The 20,610-nt window shown below is 50.3% G+C and overlaps 1 protein-coding gene across 1 annotated transcript in view; it reads left to right on the plus strand.

The window, feature by feature from the left end:
• Positions 1–20,610, plus strand: part of SH3BP5 (SH3 domain binding protein 5) — a 78,347-nt gene that overhangs the window by 46,152 nt on the left and 11,585 nt on the right. Inside the window, exon 4 of the mRNA XM_077750913.1 lies at positions 16,482–16,646. Within this exon, the coding sequence (XP_077607039.1) occupies positions 16,482–16,646 (165 nt within the window). The remainder of the gene's footprint in view (positions 1–16,481; positions 16,647–20,610) is intronic.

Below are 20,610 nucleotides of genomic sequence, written 5' to 3' on the forward strand. Positions count from 1 at the left end.
CTTAGCTCTATGCTCTGCTCTGTGACAAGCAATATGGCAGCCATTAGCCACATGGGACTACTTCAAGGCCAATTAATAAAATTAATAAAGCTAAAGTTCAGTTCTTCAGTCTCCCTAGCTACGTTTCAGATGCCCAAAAGCCACATGAGGCCGGTGGCTACTATTTTGGGGACAGCGCACATAGAGAACATTTCTGTCATTGCAGAAAGTTCTCTTGGGCAGCTCTACTTGGCTTTTCCCCTTTGCCCAGTTAACATGAGGGCACGGGTAGCTGCTGCCATTGTGCTACAGTCCCCTCCCTCACTAAGCCTTCCTTCAGCTTTGCTTCTTGTGAATTTGATGAAGGCCATGGGTATTACCCTCTGAAAACCTGTGCGCATGGGTGTATAAGTTACAAACATAATTTCAAGGTAGTCATCAGCTTCCCTTAAAGGTCACCTGTGTCTTGTGGGTTAGTAGCTGTCAACTAATACTGCTCCTGCTGCCTGCTTCTGTAACAGCTGACATCTTCTGTACGGCTTATTATGTGCCCATTCTGAGCACTTGGCATGTGTTCACGCGTTCCTCAGTGCAACCCCGTGAGGGAGCTTCTATTGTTACCTGCATTTTGCAGATGAGGAAACCGAGGCACAGAGAATTACAGTGCTTGGGACCACCCAGGCAATGAGTGGCCTGGCCAGGATTTGACCCAAGCAATCTGGGTTCCACTTCTGCATTCCTCACCCCTACACCCAGGGCTGAGAACCCTGCCCTAGACACCTTAGCTCCTCGAGGACAGAAATTGTTCGTTATCCTTTGCAGATCTTCACGATGCATGGAGCACAGTGAAGGTGAAGCGAATGCCTGATGAAAGGAATGCTTGGGATTGAGTTACACAGGCTTAAGATGTGGTCATCTTGGTCCTGGGGCGTTTGGATTCTTCCACAGGGTGTCTTATCCTCTTTCTTAGTTTCACTGGCTGCAGTTTGTTTAGAGCTGGGAGACAGCTCGAGTCCCCAGAGCAGCTTTGCTTGGCAATAGCAAATGGAAAGGAGAGGGTTTGCCAGGAGGCCCCACTCGCTTGGAGCACCCCTGCCACGCCAGCTAGTGCCGCCCTGGCGCCCTTGAGCTGGGGACCCAGCTGCCACCGTGCCCTGTCATAAGGCCATTCCTGTCTTTTCCGGAGATCCCTAGGTGATTCAAAGTGGCACCGCTCTAGCAGCCGGAGGGGCCCTGAATGCCTGTGCTCGTGTGTCCCTTTCTGTCAGCTCCTGCTGGGGTTTGCGGACCTTAACCTTGTTGATATCTTTGCCTTGTGCTGCAGCAGACCCCTAGCTTTTCCATACGCCAAGCTAAGCAGGGAGCTAGCTGTGTTGTGCTAACTCTGGTTTATATCAAGTGCTCCCTTTTATCTGAGACCCCCTGACCTTGCACTCTTTTGGAGATCTTACTGCAGGTAGAAGTTAAAATTAAGCCAAGTCATGCTGACCCAGAGATAGAAGAGCGGCTAGACAAAGGGGGTTGGTATTTCAGTGAATTGATTGTTCCTCTGGCTGGACTTAGGTGTATCTGGTAACGAATAGTTCCAGGTGATCCAGGAAAGCCTGAACCTCAGAGAAGGTGGGACAAGGTAGCCAAAGTCTTAGGCTCAAGAAGGTTTTGGAATAGTCCCTGTTTCTAAGTGCAGAGTCTGCATTATCCTGGTCGTAGTTGACTCGCAGAGGTACAGAACGTGGTCGCTGCCTTCAGGGAATTTGTAATCTTGATAAGACCCAAATGAAGATTAGAATAATTCAAGAGACGCGTCTTTCATGCGTTCAAATATCGGGCAGTTTCCAAAGTGTTTTTCCATAGCCACTATCTTATGATGCGGCAAAGTGCTGACATAAGTATAGAAACTTGGTCCTGTGGATTATTCAGAGGGGGTAAAATTTTGCCCAGGAACACATTTTCTGAAGACCCACTGGGACTTGGGTTATATATCTTTTAGCTTGGAGGAGGCAAGGTAGCGTGGAGGAATTATTTCGATGTTGAGAGAATGGCATTCATGCCACACAATTTAGCACAATTTAGTATATACAATTAGGCCATTATTTCAGATGAGTTTGCACATCATGTAAATGGGCATTTCCGAGGATAATTGCACCCACAGAGACATTAATCTGATTGTGTGAGCCACAGAAAAAGAAAATCACAAGGCATATTAAAAGACTGACCACAAGGGAATTGTCTGTTGGCTTATCGTTTGTACCCTAACTTGGTACCTTAATTAAACACACATTTCTTAAACAACTGCAGCCATGGGCCACTAGGCTAGGTTTGGGGAACTTAAAAATTCGGGCGCCTGGGTGGCTTAGTCGGTTAAGCGTCCGACTTTCGCTTAGGTCATGATCTCGCGGTTCGTGGGTTCGAGCCCCGTGTCGGGCTCTGTNCCCTGGGTCACTGGTGATGGTGCTGTAGAGGTCATAGAAATTCCATGCACCATGCAGAAAGGAGACTCTGTGGGTCCTGGACCTTTTCTGCTATAGCACCGACTCCAAGGATCCCGGTCCGGGTTACTGAACAGGTGTGTCTTGTCACTTAGCATGTGGCAGCGGCCCTGTTTCTTCTCCCTTAGCTCCCTTCAGGCCCCTTTGGTGGGTTTCTCCTAGGCTTCCAGATCAAGAATAGAAAACTTTGAGAACCTTCTTTCCAACCATCCGTTCCAGGTTGCCAAGTGAGTTAGTGTTAAAGGAAGTCCCTTTGTCTAGAATGGGTATGTCCTCTGCTTTGTTCATGGCAGCCTCATGGGACTGCTGGCTTGTGAGAGACCAGTGCTGATATAAGGAAGCTCTCTAATTGAGAACTTCTTTTTATAGATCCCAGCTGGCAGGGAAGGGGCCATCAACAGATGCTCCCGTTATTGGTCTCCGAGGCAGGAGGAACGCTCATGACTTTGAACCCATTTATTTTATTTATTTATTTTTAAATGTTATTTATTCTTGAGAGCAAACAAAAATGCTTGAGTGGGGAAGAGGCAGAGAGAGAGAGGGAGAGCAAGAGAATCCCAAACAGGTTCTGTGCTCCGTGCAGAGCCCAACTCAGGGCTCGATATGATGACTGTGAGATCGTGACCTGAGCTGAAATCAAGAGTTGGGAGCATAACCTACTGAGCCACCCAGGTACCCCTGTTTTAGTCATTTTAGAAAGCAGCCTCCAAATGGAGACAAGTGGAGCACAGGTAGCTGGTGACAGTTTGGCATGTGGCATGCGCAGCAAGCGGGCAGGGGGCGAAGAGTATGAATGGAGGTCTGGCGGGCTCTGGAATCCAGAGTTAGCCTCCTGTGGTGTGCTTATTGACGTCACACTCTGTCATTGGTTGTCTGTATCACCTTAGATTAGTTTCTTAATGATCCGAATGTGACTTGAGGGAGTTGGGAGTCTTTATTGTTTTGGGAGTGGTGGGTGTGTCTGGAACCAATCGATGGTAGACTGCTAATCAGTCTTCCTACCTGTGTCAGCAGGGCAGGATCATGACCTGCCTTAGCAAAATGGGGTACAAGGAGCCAGGGATGGACAGTATAACCAGAGTGCCTGGGAGAGCGGCTCTGGGTGGGGACGTGTGTTCATTCATCTCTGTGCTAGTCTTTGTGCGTGGTAAGGTGTAAACCACACTTCCTGCCCTCAGGAAGGTTTTATTCTGCAAACTTTCATGTGCCCAGCTACTTTGGGGCCATGCAGGTCACCCTGACTGAGATCTCCATCAAGGGTTGGAAGATTAATCAGTGGGGGTTGAGAAAAGAGGGAAAGTTGTATGTCCTAGAAGAATAGTTCACTGTGAGGAAGAGGCTGAAGGATGACAAGGACTTTTTTTTTTTTTTTGCCTATGAAGTATCATAAGAAAGAAGATATGATTATTGAACAAATGAGTCTAGCATGCTACAGGGAAAAAAGAATTCACAGAAGATGGGGTATTTGAGATGGGTTTTAAAGGATGAATAGGAGTTCCCTAGGTGGAGACAAGGATGAAGGGCATGTGTTGCTGGCGGAAGGAATGGGACGTACAAGAGTAAGGAGTGTTGAAGGAGTGGCGAGTGGTTGGGCATCCTTGGGTGGATGGGAAGTGAGAACCTGGGCTGTTGGTGCGGGGAGAGTGGTAGGCAGGGAGTGACATCATCAGATAGGTACTTCAGACAGATTACCAGGTGTCCTGTGAGACTACATGGATGCCATGAAGAGTTCCAATGGCTGTTTGAGATGGGAAGCTAGAAGACCAGTTGGAAAGCTTGTAAAATAATCCAGGTAAGAACTGATGGTGGAAAACATCCACTGAGGTTTCCTTAGGGCGCATTTGTTCCTTGGTGCAGAGCTTGGGGAGGGGTAGCTTGGGCAGGGCTCGTCAAGCCTCTGGACGCTCTACAGAGAAGATATCTTGGCCATAGCGCTCGGCAAAGTGGGTGTGCAGATGGTGTGGTGGAGATTGTTAACCCACCTGAGGGTGGCCCTTGGGGTCCTGTGATTTCTCATCCGGATCTAAGGAATCAGTTTTGGAAGTTCCTTTGGTTGAGAAGTGAGTAATACAGGGCTCTGTTTGTGCTTTTCCTTTTTTTTTTTTTTTAATGTTTTATTTATTTTTGAGAGCGAGAGACAGAGCATGAGCAGGGGAAGAGCAGAGAGAAAGGGAGACACAGAATTCAAAGCAGCTCCAGGCCCTGAGCTGTCAGCACAGAGCCAGAGCCTGACACGGGGCTCGAACCCACGAACTGTGAGATCAGGACCTGAGCTGAAGTCGGACACCTAACTGACTGCACCCTCTCCAGGCCACTGGAGTCAGAGGGTTAGGGTTTGGGTTTCCTGTCCTTTCTTTCTAGCATGTGACCTTGGACCAGTTTCTTAACCTCGGTTTCTTTGGATGTGAAATGGGTACAACAGTACTTAACCAGTAGGGGCCATAGGCTCGATTCCGTGACGGGGGGACACCTGGCACACAGCAGGATTGAGTAAACACCCCTGCCTCCGTTCCTTTGTCCTTCCTCCCTCAGGGCAGTAGAGATGCAGGGAGGGACAAGACTTAGCCAGATGCCTGCAGTGTGATTTCAACCGCTTTGTCGCTTTTTTCTTCTCTGTCTCTGCCAGAGTCAGAGAAAGAGCTGAGGGCTCTGAGTCCTAGCAGATGAGATCTTCTGGACACTCGAGTGGTTTGGCCACTGACAGGACATTCGGGGACCGTGTTGGACCCCCACGTTTTGATGCAGCTTAAACATTGCACATGGGCAGGGGGGGCTTCGAGGGATCCGGAGCCCTTTCAGTATTAGAAACTTGGCTCTCCCTTGGACAGCATTCTGACTTTTAACTTTCCCTCCTTGACAGTCTTATTGATACTTCTGTGGTTTTATTTATTCCTTTGTTTAAATTTTGCCCTCAGTGAGGATAGCCTTTGGCAAGTATCTTTGGTTTCTCTATCGTTTCGGCGAGTAGCGTTTTCTTGAGTTTTGTGATTATGTGGCAGGTAAATAGGCAAGCCTTCAAAAAACGTTTCTTTACCATTTTTTATTATGAAATGTTTCAAGTATACAGCAAAGGGGAGAGAATAGTCAGTGAACCCTCCCCACCCATCACCAGCATCAGCAATTAACATCTTGCCAATAACATCTTCACTCTGCTGTTTTCTTATTTAAGTTTTTTTTATTATTATTTTTTTTTTGAGAGAGAGAGAGCAAGCAAGCGGAGGAGGGGCATGGAAAGTGGGAGAGAGGGAGAATCCCAAGCAGGTTCTGCTCTGTCAGCGCAGAGCCCTATGTGAGGCTCGAACTCCTAAACCCATGAGATCATGACCTGAGCTGAAATCGAGTCGGATGCTTAACCAACTGACACATCCAGGCGCCCCTATTTTCTTATTTTAAAACTAAACAGATATCCTATCACTTCAACGGTAAATACTTAAATATTTTATCTTTAATAGATAAAAGCCTATAAAAGATCACATTTTCACACCTAAGAAAATTAAAGTTCTTGTAATTCTCTCTAGTACCCAGTCTTTTTTCAAATTTCCCCAGTTGTGTTAAGTTTTTCTCGCCATTGATTTAAAGCACCTGACCTGAAACAGCTGTTCTATTTTGACTTGACAGTGTGGACCTCCCCTTAGCCCTTGCATTATGCTATTGCTCAACCCAGTGACATAGTTTTGAGATAGAAAGAACTATGGGGCAGATAGATAGCAAAGTGATAGCTGAGTAATGCATAGAGAAGCAATTTTGTAAACTTTTTATTTTGGAAAATTTGCAAATATGCACAATAAAAATGATGGCAAAAGGGAAATAGCTCGGTCATTTAGCTTCCCTGCTGATTGTTTGCACCTGGCCAGACACTGCATTCCAGAATGACCTTGTGAGTCTTGCCGTAATTCTGTGTCCTCAATACTGAGAACACGGCTCCCTGGTAGTTAACAGAGGCCTGGCTTTCCAGTCTGAGAAGTCTGATGACTTGTTCAAGGTTGTAGACGCAAGACAATGGCCATTGTCAGTGCTAGGAATTGACCCTTTCACTCCCAGTTCTTTGGACATGCTTTGCTGCCTCACAGTGGCCCAGCCGTCCTGTTAAATCAGCTCTAGCTCTGTGCAGGGCTTCGGAGCATTTCTTTTGTTGCTACTGTGGTCTGTTAAGAGCTGGAGTCCCTGGGGTTGGAGAGTTGCAAGGAGGGCCTGTTTGTCCCCACTCTGTTCCTGGAGGAACCGTCTCTCTGGAGGGAAGTCCCTGGAAATGCCAGCAGCTCTTTGTATAGTTGCCAGTAGAGAACGCTATGCCTGTGGGGGCAGAAGGGGTGGGGGCAGCCGGGTGAGGACCCACCAGCCACTTGGCTCCTCCACTGGAGGGGAAGGAGAGGAGGAGGGAATCAGAGCTTTGCCCCAGGGGCACCTCATGGCTGCTTCTAGCCCTTGACTCCCCGGCTGTGGCTGAGGGGAGGGAGATGCTGTTCCCAGTTCTGGCACCCCAGTTCTTCATACGCCCACCTCTTGGCTTTTCCATCCTCCTCACAGAATGCAGCAGCTGCTGACTAGCGAGAGAGACTGTCATGAGATGTAGTTACAGAGTACATGGTTGCTCTCCACATGCGGGGTTCTGGTTTGCCCCCCACCCTGGAGCATAAAGCAGTGTTCTCCACTCCCTCAGGATGCAGGGTGCTGATCAGGCCACGTGTCCTGTCCTGTTGTGGCGCGGGTCTGCATGGTGTTTCCCTGGGAAGGATGACATGGCTTCCCTGGTTGGTGTGTGTGTCTCTGGCCTTGGTAAGGGGGGGGATACGCATGCTTCGTGTGTCCTGGGAATGACAGCGTGGGAGGCCGGGGCAGGGAGGGAAATACATTTGCATGGATTTGCAGAGAGGAAGGTGCCGCCTTACTGAATTTGAGGAAACCTTCCACAGCCAGGGGAACTCTGAGTTAGCACACGTTTGAAGAATTCAAGAGATGAGGTACATGACTTGTGCCCTTGAGCAGGCCGTTTTACTTGTTAGGCTCTTGAATTTTCTTCTGTAAGATAAAATGATTGGTTTACATTGTTTCCATCTCCTTGAGCCCGAAGACTGGGTGATTTGATTCTGTGGACCAGGGATCAAGATGTGGTGGTGGCTCCTGGGATAGTGTTGGGTCACATGGGCCGTAACTTCAGGCATTGCTGTCGGCCTCTGCCTGGGGCCTGGCCCCAGCTCTTGCCCGTGCTCCAGCCCAGCCAGCATGTGTGTGACAGCAAGAGAAAGCCCATGGAGGAACGTGGATGTTGCCTTTCTGGTTGGGGTGGGTGGGACGGCTAGACACGTGCAGCTGCAGAAAGGATTTGGTTTGGGCCCTGCAGGGAGGTGCCATTCATGGCTGATGGGTCTCGTAATCCGCTGGTAGTTGAGTGGGTTTGGAGTATGTGAAGGGGCCTGAGACCACTGGCCGACCAGCTCGGATGTGCTGAATTGGACTAAGTAGCCCCTGGCGCCCTGGGGAAATACAAGGCCTGTGCCTTCCTCCTGCCAGAAGCTTTTGGCTGAACTGGGAGATTCGGTAGGGTGACAGTGGTGCCACCCTAAAGCAGAGGGACAAATGATGCAGGAGTTGATCGGAAGCCCTTTGGTCTGATTTGGATGCGTATGCTTGTGTCCAGAGGTGAGTTGCGAACTGATGCCCAGCACAGAAGACAAGGGTGGTCTGAAACCCTTGAGTTAGACCCGCCTCTGGTCAGCATAAGGCCCTGGGTGACTATGGGGAGTAGGGGGCTTGTCAGGCCAGAAACTAGGTCACTGCACCCTGTTGGGCAGCTAGGCCTTCCCCATATCCAGGGTCTTGCCACAGTGTATCCTCTGGTTCCTTTATTATGGGTTTAAAAAAAATTTATTTTCAATGTTTATTTGAGAGAGAACGAGAGCGAGCAAGCACAAGCAGGGGAAGGGCAGAGAGAGAGGAAGACACGGAATCTGCAGCAGGCTCCAGGCTCTGAGCTGTCAGCACAGAGTCTAATGTGGGGCGTGAACCCATGAACCGCGAGATAATGACCTGAGCTGAGGTTGGAAGCTTAACTGACTGAGTCACCCAGGCACCCCATATTATGTTGTTTTTTTTTTAACGTATGATTATTTATAATCTAAAGCAGGAATGTGGATGCCGTTTTAATGAACACAACAAATTCAAGATTACAGATGCTCGCTGAGATTTTTATTACCCTTCATTTCTCTGTTGCACCGTATCTAGGCCAGCACTGTCCAGTAGGATATTTTGTGATGCTGGAATGTTCTGTATCTGCACTGTCCAGTATGGGAGCCACTAGTCACATGTGGCCATGGAGCACTTGAAATGGGCCTAGGGCATCTGAGAACCTGATATTTGAATTTCTTTCATTGTAATTAATGTAAATAGCTACATGTGGCCTACTGCCTCCTGTATTGGTGAAGTTCTAGAAAACCCTAAGTGGGTAATTGCACATGATGGTTTTTTTTTTCTTTTTTACTTCTTATTACAGAGTATTTCAAATAGAAAGCCGAGTGAATAATGTAATGGAGCCCCATACATTCTTCATCCCCTACGTTATATCTCCCATAGCTGCATGGTTTCCTCATGGTTTTCATAGATCCACACCATAGACCTTTTACTTAGAATCTATATCATTTACTATATCCTGTTATAGGCAATTTACTGTTAACTGATCTGTTAACTGTACATGGTGACAATTGGGACTGAGTGAGAATTATTGTCCCATATGCTCAACTGATTCTTAGATGTATACAGAATTGATCCAAGAAGACTGAGTTGGATAGAACTGATGAAGAGCTCCCCGGCACAAGTGGCATTTAGTAAAGTTTGATATGGATGAAACTGTTCAGTTGATCGAGCCTATTGATTTGAAATAGGAAAGAACTGATCCTAATACAAATAACTTTGACTAAAAGAAAAATGAAACAGATTAGGAACTGGGTATGAAAAATGACCAAGGACCTAAATGGGCTTAATGGAATTTTCTCTAGAAAATGCTCTCAAATGAAAATGTATCTTACTCTGGGATAGTTCTGATTAAAATGTTTGTATCCGAAACAGCCTCATAAAACAGCCTCGTCAAAATGGCCGGCACCCGTCTCTGGCCAGACAGAAATTTTTGCTCAGATAGAGGTTTTTGTTTTTTAAAGTTTATTTTGAGAGCATGGGCTCACGCAAGCAAACGGGGTAGGGGTAAGAGAGAGAAGGAGAGGGAGCATCCCGAGCAGGCTCTGTGCTGACACAGAGATCGAACCCACGAACCGTGAGACCATGACTGGAGCTAAATCGAGAATCAGATGCTTAATGGACTGAGCCGCCCAGGCACAGCTCTCTACCCCCTCAGAAGTTTGAAAGAGGAGTGAAAAGAGAGGAAACTTTCAGAATGGAAAGACTCAGACTGTCCCGTCAGCTGCTGAGGAGGAGGATTGCTCAGAACACACACAAAAAACTAGAGCTTGAATCAAACTGAGAACGGATGCCGCTGTCTGTTCTGTTGTCCCCTTTGATGTTCATCCCGGACGCGCCTCCCTTCCCGAGGCCAGCGTGGTTTTTGATCCTGCTTTCAAACGTTTTCATTTCCTCAGGTGGCCTGGAGAGGAATCTGGGACTTTTCTTCATGAGCTTCTAGCTGACAGATGGGTTCTTTCCAGCAGCACATAGAAGCACAGACAAGAGGCAAGGATAAAATTGTATCAAGTTTAGAAAAAAAAAAAAGAAAAGACCACAGCAGAGGGTTTCCTGCCGGTGGTTGCTCAGTGCAGTGACCGTGTCCTGACGCCCATGGGGTTCGGGGCCAGTTGGAGCACTGACCCGGCAGGAATGCTAGACCTCCCTTTCCTCAGTGGCCTATGGCTCCATGTCTGCTGCAGGGTCATTGCTGACCTCATTCTTGGGCAGCATCTGCTTAACCTCCCCCCGACCCCCATCCCAGGCTGATGTCCTCCCGACGCTCTTCCATTTGATGCCCAAGTATGAAACCTCTGGAAACCTCATTGTTCTGTGACTTCCCACTTCCAGGAGGGCCTGGACCTGGAGTGGAATGGAATGGGAGAAATTCTGACCGCCCCATGCTTCCTTGTGTCTCTTCCATCCTCCTCCCTCCCCTGCGCGTGGGACCCAAGTCGTTCCCAAGAGCAGGTAGGGAAGAGGCGTTGGGCTGCAGGAGGAGTCATGCTCAGCATTCAGGATCAGCTTCCCATCCCCGCTGTCTGCACGCTTGGCTCCTCACTGTGAACGCTGTGCTCTGACAGCAGCAGCCTGTCCCTTGCCCGTACTCTTGGGGGGGAACAGCGTGCTCCCCTTGATGGTTGACCTGTTTTTCCCCTGCAACCGCCTCCCTTCTTTGCTCTGTGTAGCAGTGGCCAGTGTGGCCTTGATTAGGGTGAAGGAGTAAGACCACACTTAGCTTGACCTCTCAGTGAGGAGTTGGTAGCCCCAGCAGGTGGTGGTTAATAGAAATCTAGAATGAAGACTCAAGGTTTGAACCTTGACCTCACCCTTGGTAACTGTGTGATTCGGAGCAATTTGTTTAACCTTCCTGAGCCTTGGTCTCTTTTATAAAGTAGGGGATGATCACCTGACCTCATCGCATAATTTTGAGATTGAAATGAGGCACTTTTCAAACGTTATCTGACTCAGAATAAATGCCCAAACAGCACCTACTGTGATTATTGTCCTAAAGCCATCTGTATCCACCCTTAGGAGTTTGCTAGTAGGCAGGTGCAAGATTGGTCTCATCGTGGGGGCTTTCTCTGTGACTTGGAGCCATCCCCAGGTGGAGTATGGCTTTGGGAAGCCATGTGACAAGACTCCTTCATCTTTCCGGTTTCCCTAGCTGACTGGCTGCTGTGTTATGATGCCTGCATGAGCCACAAGCGGGAGGCAGCCATCTCACACAGCAGTTTGAAGTCCCATCTCATCTTTGGCCCCCTGAGCAGCTCTTCTTGCTCCAAGTCGTTATAGTTAGACTGTCCAATTGTCCAACGAGTGTGTCCTTGCCAGAGTTCTACATCTTGGCCGACACTGCCTGTGGAGCAGAAGCAGCCCTGTTTAGGGGGCAGAGGCTCTGGTTTCCTGGCTCTGGCCAGACACTAAACAGCTGTGTGACATTCAGCAAGTCGCCTTGCGTTTCTGGGCTGTCTTCGGAAAAATGAAAATGAAGGTCTTGAACTGGATGGTCTGTAAACTTCCTCCTACCCTGAACCTTTGTTGCAACTGCGTAAATGTCCAGATACTCTTGTTCCTTCCTGAGATCAAATATGGGCTGGGGTGGAAGTTCAGTGCAGCCTCTGTTTTCTCCAGGCAGCCTCAACTGTGGTGGACCTCTTCACTCACGCCCTCCTTGTTGATGACACAGAGGCCATAGCTTCACAGTCACAGCTGGCCCCAGGCCAGTCTAATGAATGTCACTATCAAATTCATTCATAAGCAGCCTTTTAAAATTCTTTCCAGAGAGCTATTTCCATGAAAGTCCCTAATAACCCTGAGTCATGAAGATATTTAAAATTTTTCTGTGTTGCATCGTACAGCTAACACACAGCTCCCCCAACATTTTCCTCGTCAGTGCTCCTCTAAGCAGAGCCTCAGCTGGTTTGCTAACCAGGTTTCTCTGTTATGAGAACCACTGCCTGATTTGTGTGTACACTAGGGAGTAATATACTAATAACTAGAGCTTGAGTCTTTTTTTTTTTTTTTTAAATTTGTAGGTAAACCTGTTGGTGTTGGTTGTGCCAAAGATTTCTGGATATCGTCTTTCATGCATTGGTGAAAATCAGATAGTCAGCTCTTACTCTCTTACTGGATTGCTGAGTCAGCTTCTGATTTTGGAAGTCACATGTCCCCTTATGGCGCTGGGAAGCAATCTTGGAGGTCAGTCCTCCCCAGTTAGATATGTGGGTAAACTCATGGGTGCCTCCTATGTTTCCACAAACTAGTCTGGTGCCTCCCCCTCTCCTTTGATGAATCTTCCTTAGGAAGCCTTTGACACATCATTCTCTCTTCCCGGTTACCCCGTAGCACTTCATACTTCTGTTACTGTCATGATCTGTCTTGTATTGGAGTTTATACTGAACGTTTGTTTTCCTGACTTAGAACCCCTCGTTTTGGTGTGGGTCTCTCATTTTGTTGTGGGCCCCTCCCTTCCAGAAATTAGGCTTCAGGAGGTATCTCAGCAGTGTTGAATGGAGTAGATCCTACCAGCAAGGGTCCAATAGAATGTTCCTTCTCCTCGCATGTGCACCTGTCTGTGAATGTGGTTTTAGAAAATGTTTTATGAAATGTCTTACAAAGAGGCTATGGGCTTTGGGATTCTTTAGGAACCCCCAAAAGGTTGGTTCCTTGGGCTTATTAGTAGTTAAATGGGCTGTGAGCAGCCAGAAAGCAGTTGAGGGAGATTTGACCCGTCTGTGCTACTTGCTGTAGTCCCTTCTATCAGGTTTGCAGAATAGCCCAGCTGTATAGAAGGGAGCGTGTGATCACTTGGGTTTAGTGATTTGACTAAATGTAACAAAAAACTGGCTTAAATATGAGCCTTTATCTATTTATTTTTCTGCCATTTAAAAAGTCAGGAGGTCCAGGGCAGGGACCTAATTTACTTCTCCTCTCTCCTTAGAAGAGTTGCCTCCTGATCCAAAATGGCTGTTGAAGCACCAGCCATTGTGTTAATATCACAAATGGACGAACAAAGAAGCCCTCTTGGAAGGCTCACTCCGTGTCCATTTATATCCCATTAGCTAAGTTAGTAACTGGAGTCCCAGCTAACTTGACGGCTGAGAAGTACCGTCTTTACTGGGCACATTGCCTCGCTGAGACACAAAGGCGCTCTCACCAGGGGAGATGGAGAGAACAGACAGTTGTCCCGGAGAGCTGCCCAACACTTACTTGAATAAATGAGTAGGTAGGGAAGTGATGGAGAGATGCCATTCAGTTTCTGTGGGTCAAGTGTAGACTGAAGCCTCATACTAGACCTTCAATATGACAAGGGCTGCATATTTCTGATACTACCACGTGGGAGAAAGAGCCTTGAGGAAAATTCAGAAACTCACAGACTTGACAGAGAGTGTGTTCTTCTAAAGGCCCCTTCAGAGGGGCCTCCTTTTTCCCTTCTTTGTGGAGATCCGCTTCCCTTATTTTGAACTCCTCAGATGCAAGATAGGCGGAGAGGTGCGGGTCTGTGGGACAGCAGCCACATTTCAGCTCTCTTGTTTGTTGGAAGATAGAAAAGCTTTATAATTCAAATGGGGAGACTTGGGGGAAGAGAGTTGCTGAATTGAAATACACTTCCTTAAAAAAGCAACCACAAATGCAAATGCCACATTGGGAACGGTTAGGATCCTGTGGATTAATGATCGTCTCTTGGTGTTGGTTCGAAGCCCCTAGGTGATGTGTGGGGTGGGTTGGGGGCAGCTTTCCAGTGCCAGGTCCCGGTGCTTCCCACCCTCCTCCCGCGGTGCCCCTGGCCCAAAGGGGATGGGAAGCCACCAGGTTGTCCTCTCACGGGAAGCCCACGGACTGGCCTAGAGGCCTGGGGTCTGGAGGGCCGTGTTGTGTGCGAGGGTGTCCGCGCATGCTCAGTTGGTCAGTTCTGTAGGGCCAGGCCCCTCGTCCCCATGTGTAGCTGAGGCACACCTGTGTGGGCGTGGGGCCCGGCACCACACAGTGGTCCACAGCAAGCAGGCCCCTGGGCTACTGGCTGAAGCATTAGCCAGGTGTTCACTCAGGCCCACACTCTTGACTCCTTTTGAAACTTTTTTAACTTTACTTACGTATTTTGAGAGAGAGCGCATGTGAGTGGTGGAGGGAGGGGCAGAGAGAGAGGGAGAGAGAGAATCCCAGGCAGGCTCCACACTGTCAACGCAGAGCCCGACACGGGGCTCCATCCCACAAACCCCGGAGATCACGACCTGAGCCGAAATCAAGAGTCAGACCCCCAACCGACTGAGCCATCCAGGTGCCCCTGTGTTTTTTTTGATAGCAAGATACACATTTTTATTTTAATTCTGGTGTGGTTAACCCACAGTGCTGTATTCGTTTCAGGCGCATGATACGTGACTCCGCAGTTCCGTACATTACCCTGTGCTTGTTCAGGCACACGTGCTCTTACATTTTGACGTTTTGAGCCTCATCTTTGTCAAGGTCTCCTGCAGATTCTGTGTCTCCTGAGGCCCCTTCCTCCTGGCCCCCCACCACACCTGAATTTTTCAGGTCATCTTGTCCTTCAGTCCTCAGTTCCGGATCAGCCTGTTCTCAGAGGTAGCCCTGGAGTCCCTCTTCCAGAAGGAGTTTCTTCTTCACGCCCCGGTACCGTCCGCCTGTCCCTCCCTCCTGCAGCACTCTCCTGTGCAGCTCTGTAGGACAGACTCTAGACGTCCACTCCATGCCTGTTTCTGTTCCCCGACCAGATTGTCCTCGTGGAAGGTGGGGTTGGGGGTGGTGCACAGCACGTGTCCACTGTTTGCCGAAGGGTGGAGAGGGGCGTCTGTGGGGTCACAGAGCTCTTCCTTGCCTTGGGGGCCGGTGTGTTCCAAGTCTGCTTTGTTCCCCTTAACCATCTTTGTCTTGTGGTTCCTGAAGACTTCCTCTAAGTCATGTGAGACTGGCTCAGGGGATGGGTGGGGATGGTTGTTCCCCTCGCGCCTGTGCCCCAGGGGCTGCCCCATGGAGGTCCCCAGGGCTTAAGTAACTGATCTGGCTAACCAGGGGTGGGTGGGGAGGATGCCGCGTAGGCCAGCAGGTGGCAATGGCTTGCTTGTGCTCTGCTGGGAAATGCAGAGTGGTGGCTGGAGGGTTTTGTTGCTGGTCCCTGATGCAGTCTCGTGGGCCACTCTTGGGGAAGATGTGTTTATTGTCCAAAAGAAATAGAAAGTGAGCCAACTATGTAATTTTAAAATTTCCCCTAGTTTCATTAAGAAAATAAAATCGAAAGACAGGTGCAGTGAATTAAGACATTATATTTAACCAACTATATCCAAAATACTATCATTTCATCATGTAATCATTCTGAAAAGTGAGGTGGTCCTCCATTCTTTTTTTGTATTAAGCCTTTAAAATTCTGGGTGCTTTAGGGGTGCCTGGGTGGCTCAGTCGGTTAAGTGTCTGACTCTTCTTGGTTTCGGCTCAGGTCCTGATCTCACAGTTGGGGAGATTGGGCCTGCATCAGGCTCTGTGCTGACAGTGTGGAGCCTGCTTGGGACTCTCTCTCCTTCTCTTTCTGCCCCTCCCCTATTCACTGTTTCTCTCAAAATAAATAAATAAATAAACTTAAAAAAATAGTACAGAAAAGTACCTTTAAAATAAAATTTGGGGTGCTTTGCACTCAGTGTGGATTAAGGGCCCTTTCAGATACTGGATAGCCACGTGTGGCTGGTGGTGGTCTAACATAGGGTCCGCCACGATTTCTGTGCTTTCTCCCACTTGATGTCCCTTGAAAGCGGGGCCTGTGTTAGGACACTTCAGTCCTTCCCTTCACCCATCGCTGTTGGCAAGTGTGAACTGGGTGAGGGCCTGCCTGGCAGAGTGACAGCACTTAGCAGGACTTGCAGTCACTGGGGTCACAGCACCTGTAGAATGAATGAAGCCATTGGACCACAACCCCCCTGGGGCCCCTCTGGTTCTGACCTGCTTGCAGGGAGCCATGGGCCTGGGCAGGGACGGTGCTGGGAACCGCTGTGTGCACCTTGGCATCGTTAGCAAGTGAGAGCTGCTCTATGAGAGGTCACAGCTGGCCACACCTGTCTTGTGAGGGGCTGGCCTGCCACCTCCAACTGACTGAGAGCATATCTGGTCTCTTGGGTCCTGGACTGTGAAGATCATCCGCTCCTCTACCTGGTGCCTGCCCCCCCTTCATCCAGCATTTACAAGGCCCTGCAGGTGCCAGGGTCGTCCCCACATGGAAAGGCAGAGGTGGACAGGGCAGCCCCAGGCCCTCACGCAGCTCATGTGTTGGAGGGTGTGACGGGCCAGAGGGAGCCCCAGCCGTTTCCTGAGGCCTCATGAGGGTTCCTTCTTGCCCAGGCTCAGCTGGAAGCTCAGAAAGCCACACAGGACTTCCAGAGGGCCACCGAGGTGCTCCGGGCCGCCAAGGAAACCATCTCCCTGGCTGAACAGCGGCTGCTGGAGGATGACAAGCGGCAGTTCGACTCCGCCTGGCAGGAGATGCTGAATCACGCCACCCAGAGGGTATGAGTCACAGCCATGCGCGCCTGTGTGTGTGTGTGTGCGCGCGTGCGCCTGGTGTGTGTGCATGCGTCCACGTGGGTGTGAGGGGGTGCCTGGTGTGTGCGCATGCGTCCACCTGTGTGTGTGTGTGTGTGTGTGTGTGTGTGTGTGTGTATGGGTGCCTGGTGTGTGTGCATGTGTCCATGTCTGCAGGTGTGTGTGTGTGGTGTGCCTGGTGTGTGCGCATGTGTTCGTGTCTGCAGGTGTGTGTGTGTGGTTACCTGGTGTGTGCGCGTGCATCTATGTCTGCAGGTGTGTGTGCGTGCTCCCGTGTCTGCAGATGTGTATGTGGGTGGGTGCTTGGTGTGTGCACATGCATCCGCCTGTGTGTGTGTTGGGGGGGGTGTGCCTGGTGTGTGCGCGTGTCTGTGTCTACAGGTGTGTGTGTGCAGGCATCTGCGTCGGTGCCTCCCCTTTGTGGGTGGGGTGTGGGAGCATCCTTCACACTTCTCCTTGTCCGGGCGCTCCAGAACACCCCCCTCCACCCCAGTTCTCACAAGCTCTGTGTGCCCTGCTTCTCCTGGCAGAGGCGTGGTGCCTAAAAACACGCTCTAAGAGTCACAGGGGTCTCTGCTGGCCTGGTACTAAGCCACAGTCAGAGTGACAGTCTCCCAGTAATGCGTACAGCTGTTCCTTCCCTGTGTCGCTTGAGTTTGTCTGGTTCAGATGGTCTCTGAAGGACTTGACTGTGGATTGGCCTTCCCAGAGGGACCGGGTTCTTTTCCAGGGTGTGTTCTAGGGAAATGGTTGACTTTAGAAGCCAAGGTGGAAGACCTTGGTTAGTGGGGTCTGGACTCTGTGTGTGTGTGTGTGTGTGTGTGTGTGTGTGTGTGTGTGTGTGTGTGAGAGAGAGAGAGAGAGAGAGAGAGAGAGAGATGTTGGCGGTAGAGTGACAGCCGTGGTAGATGAGACCAGTGTCCAGTGGGCACTCTGGCCTGGCCTTTGGGCTGGGATTCGAGGAGGCAGCATGGGAGCAGGAAGTGGGCCGCGTTTGATCTTTACCCCATTTTGGCTCCTAGGTTTTATAGCCATTATTTGGGTCTTTAACAGCTCGCATGACCTGCGCTCTGCCCACATTGCTCAGAATCCAGACAGCTGCTTGGTTCAGTTGGACTTGATACCTTTACCTAACTCCCCTGGGTTTTCTAGGAGTAACACCAAATATCCTTGTTACCCACCCCCCCTTCTCCAGGCTGATTTGCTGCAAGGGGTTGGGTGGGTGAATTGACATGTGGCTTTGGCAGCTGCGACTAAAGCCTTAGATGGAGGGGTGATGTGGCGGGGGGAGGGTGGCTGCAACTTCCCCTGGTCTTGGCACCTGTGGGGCTGGAGAAGTCAGGAGTTAAGGCCAGCAGCCTCTCCTTTTTCAATGTCACCTGCCACAGTTCAAGTCCTAGGGGATCTGATAATTAAAGATGGCCTTGTGCTTCCCTAAATAGAAAGCCTGACACACAAATAAATGACTTCAGGTCAAATCTGCATTGACTCTGTACCGCCTCTCCTGAAGCCGGAGATGCCTGGCCCAGCTTTGTGTGGCTTTGGGCCTCCTGCCCCCTAGCGGACACGATGCTCAGAGAGCCAACTACAGGCTGAACTCACTTTTCTGGGTCAGCCCGTGGAAAACCAAAGTAGAAGTTGGAAATCTTTGAAAATTTACAAGCCACAGTCTGACAGACGTGGACAAGACCAAAACAAAATGAAAAAGGGGAGTTTGGGGACGACTGGGTGGCTCAGTCAGTTAAGCCTCTGACTTCAGCTCAAGTTATGATCTCACGGTTTGTGAGTTTGAGCCTGGAGTCGGGCTCTGTGCTGACAGCTCAGAGCCTGGGGCCTGCTTCTGATCCTCTGTCCTCCTCTCTCTCTGCCCCTCCCCTGCTCGTTCTCACTCTTCCTCTCTCTTATAAAAATAAAATAAGAAGGGGGGAGTAGTTCCTTATAAGAAATTAGCTAACGGATGTTTCCTTTTTGCCCTCCCTCCACCCCAGCTGGAGATCTAAATCAGCCTTTTTTTTTTTTTTTTAATGTTTTATTTATTTCTAGGAGAGAGAGCGAGACAGCATGAGCAGGGGAGGGTCAGAGAGAGAGGGAGTCACAGACTGAAACAGGCTCCAGGCTCTGAGCTGGCAGTCAGCACAGAGCCCGACGCGGGGCTCGAACCCACGAACCGCGAGATCATGACCTAAGCGAAAGTCGGACGCTTAACCGACTAAGCCACCCAGGCGCCCCCTAAATCAGCCTTAAGAAATTATTTCAGAAGCTATTTGATCCATCCTTAGAAAGGAACAAAACATGTTTATGCTTTTATTATTTAAAAAAAAAAAACTGTTTTGTGAGTCCCAGGGCCCTAGCGTGGATGGGGAGTGGCTGGTCATGTGTCCCTAGGACCTCTACGTCGCACACCTCCTGGGAGCACCGTTCGTGCCATCATCTTTGAGAATGATGCTTCTTGGGGTTGTGCAGTGTGTAACTTGTGGAGCTGTATAAGAAGGCAGTGAGGTCACATGGGCTCCTGAGGGTCTGGGGAGAGTTGTCTGATGTGTGCCCTCCCTGAGGCCCCTGGAGGTTTCTAGGCACGGGGATAACTACTGCAGATTAGCAGGTGCTCTGGGTGACAGGCAAGGATTCCTCACCCCTGCCCCGTCCTGGACCTGCTGTTCTCTTCCCCGGACTCCTTCACAGCTGCACAGGTTTGAACTACTGAGGGAGAAGGAAAGTTCAAAACCGAAACCAGCAAGAGACAGAGCTGGTGGCAGAGGCTTCCCCAACCACGGTCCTGCGTTACTGAGAAACTTAGTCTGGAAGGGGGTACATGGAATTGGATGGGGGTGGCAGGCCCTCACTTTCGGCCTGGCGGTGGCTCTCCCACTGGATGTAGCACGTCGCCAAGGGGTGCTTGTGTTGCCCGCTCCCCAGACCTCATGGGGCTGGCGCACCCGCCCTGCTGCGTGCTGGGTGACATAGACAGTGAGGGCCGCAGACCGTGTTTCCTGCCTTGTCTGACTTCCGGATACTCCAGGAAGCCCATTTCTTCAGGAGAAGGGAACTAGCTTCATCTCCCCTCTTCTTCTGGGGAAAGTGCCACTTGATGGTCTAGTCAGAGCTCAGAAAGTTCCGGCTGTCTTGAGGAAGTGGCTGTGGTTTGGGCCGCCTGATTCCCTCCCCGCAGACAGTGGAGGAATGTTCCTTGCCCGAGGCTGCCAGTGTGTGCCCTTTGCTCCCTTCAGGCTTCTTCTGGCAACATGGGGCAGCCACACCTTAAATCCATGCCTGAAGCCAGCATTCCAGGAGACCCTGAGCAATGCCAGGAGTCGCGGTTTCTCTGTTAGGCCACATGTAATGCCAGCCAGGGACGACGGGACAGTTCTCTGCTCAGTGCGGGGGTCACAGAGGGCCTTACAAGACGTAGCGGGTGAGGCAGAGTGGCTGAGCAGGCCATGCCTGTACTTAAGTGGCCTGGGTCCCTGCTGCTCACCACGTGGGGCTTTGGGCAGCAGCCTCGGCCCTCCAGCCTCAGCCATTTTGGCATTGAAGCAGCCTTTACGGGAAGGGGATAGCTTTTCATCAAATGGGGGAGGAGGCCCAGCATCTGAGGGGAGAGGAATTGGTTTTTCTGATTGATATCTGTTGAAAGAGAGCAGATAGAGGAAGGAGCTGTGCCTTGGAAATGGGGAGGCATTAACGTTGGTGAGCAGGCAGCAGGTGGCCTCTGGGGAGGCGAGGGCTCAGGGCCGGTGTCTCGCCCCAGGTTGGGGTGCGTGGAGACTACCTGGGTGCGGGGATCCAAGGTACATGCGGAGCCGGCGAGGCCACCCGCCCTGGGGCGAGGCCAGCCGCCCTGGGACTGCTGAGTATGCTCCACCTGTCTCCCACAGGGCGGTGAGCAGCCGGCCCCGTGGGCAGCCCCCCCCCCCCCCGGGGCGGGGGC

The sequence above is a fragment of the Crocuta crocuta genome, unplaced genomic scaffold (assembly GCF_008692635.1).
Source record: "Crocuta crocuta isolate KB4526 unplaced genomic scaffold, BGI_CrCroc_1.0 scaffold279, whole genome shotgun sequence".
Lineage (NCBI taxonomy): Eukaryota > Metazoa > Chordata > Mammalia > Carnivora > Hyaenidae > Crocuta > Crocuta crocuta.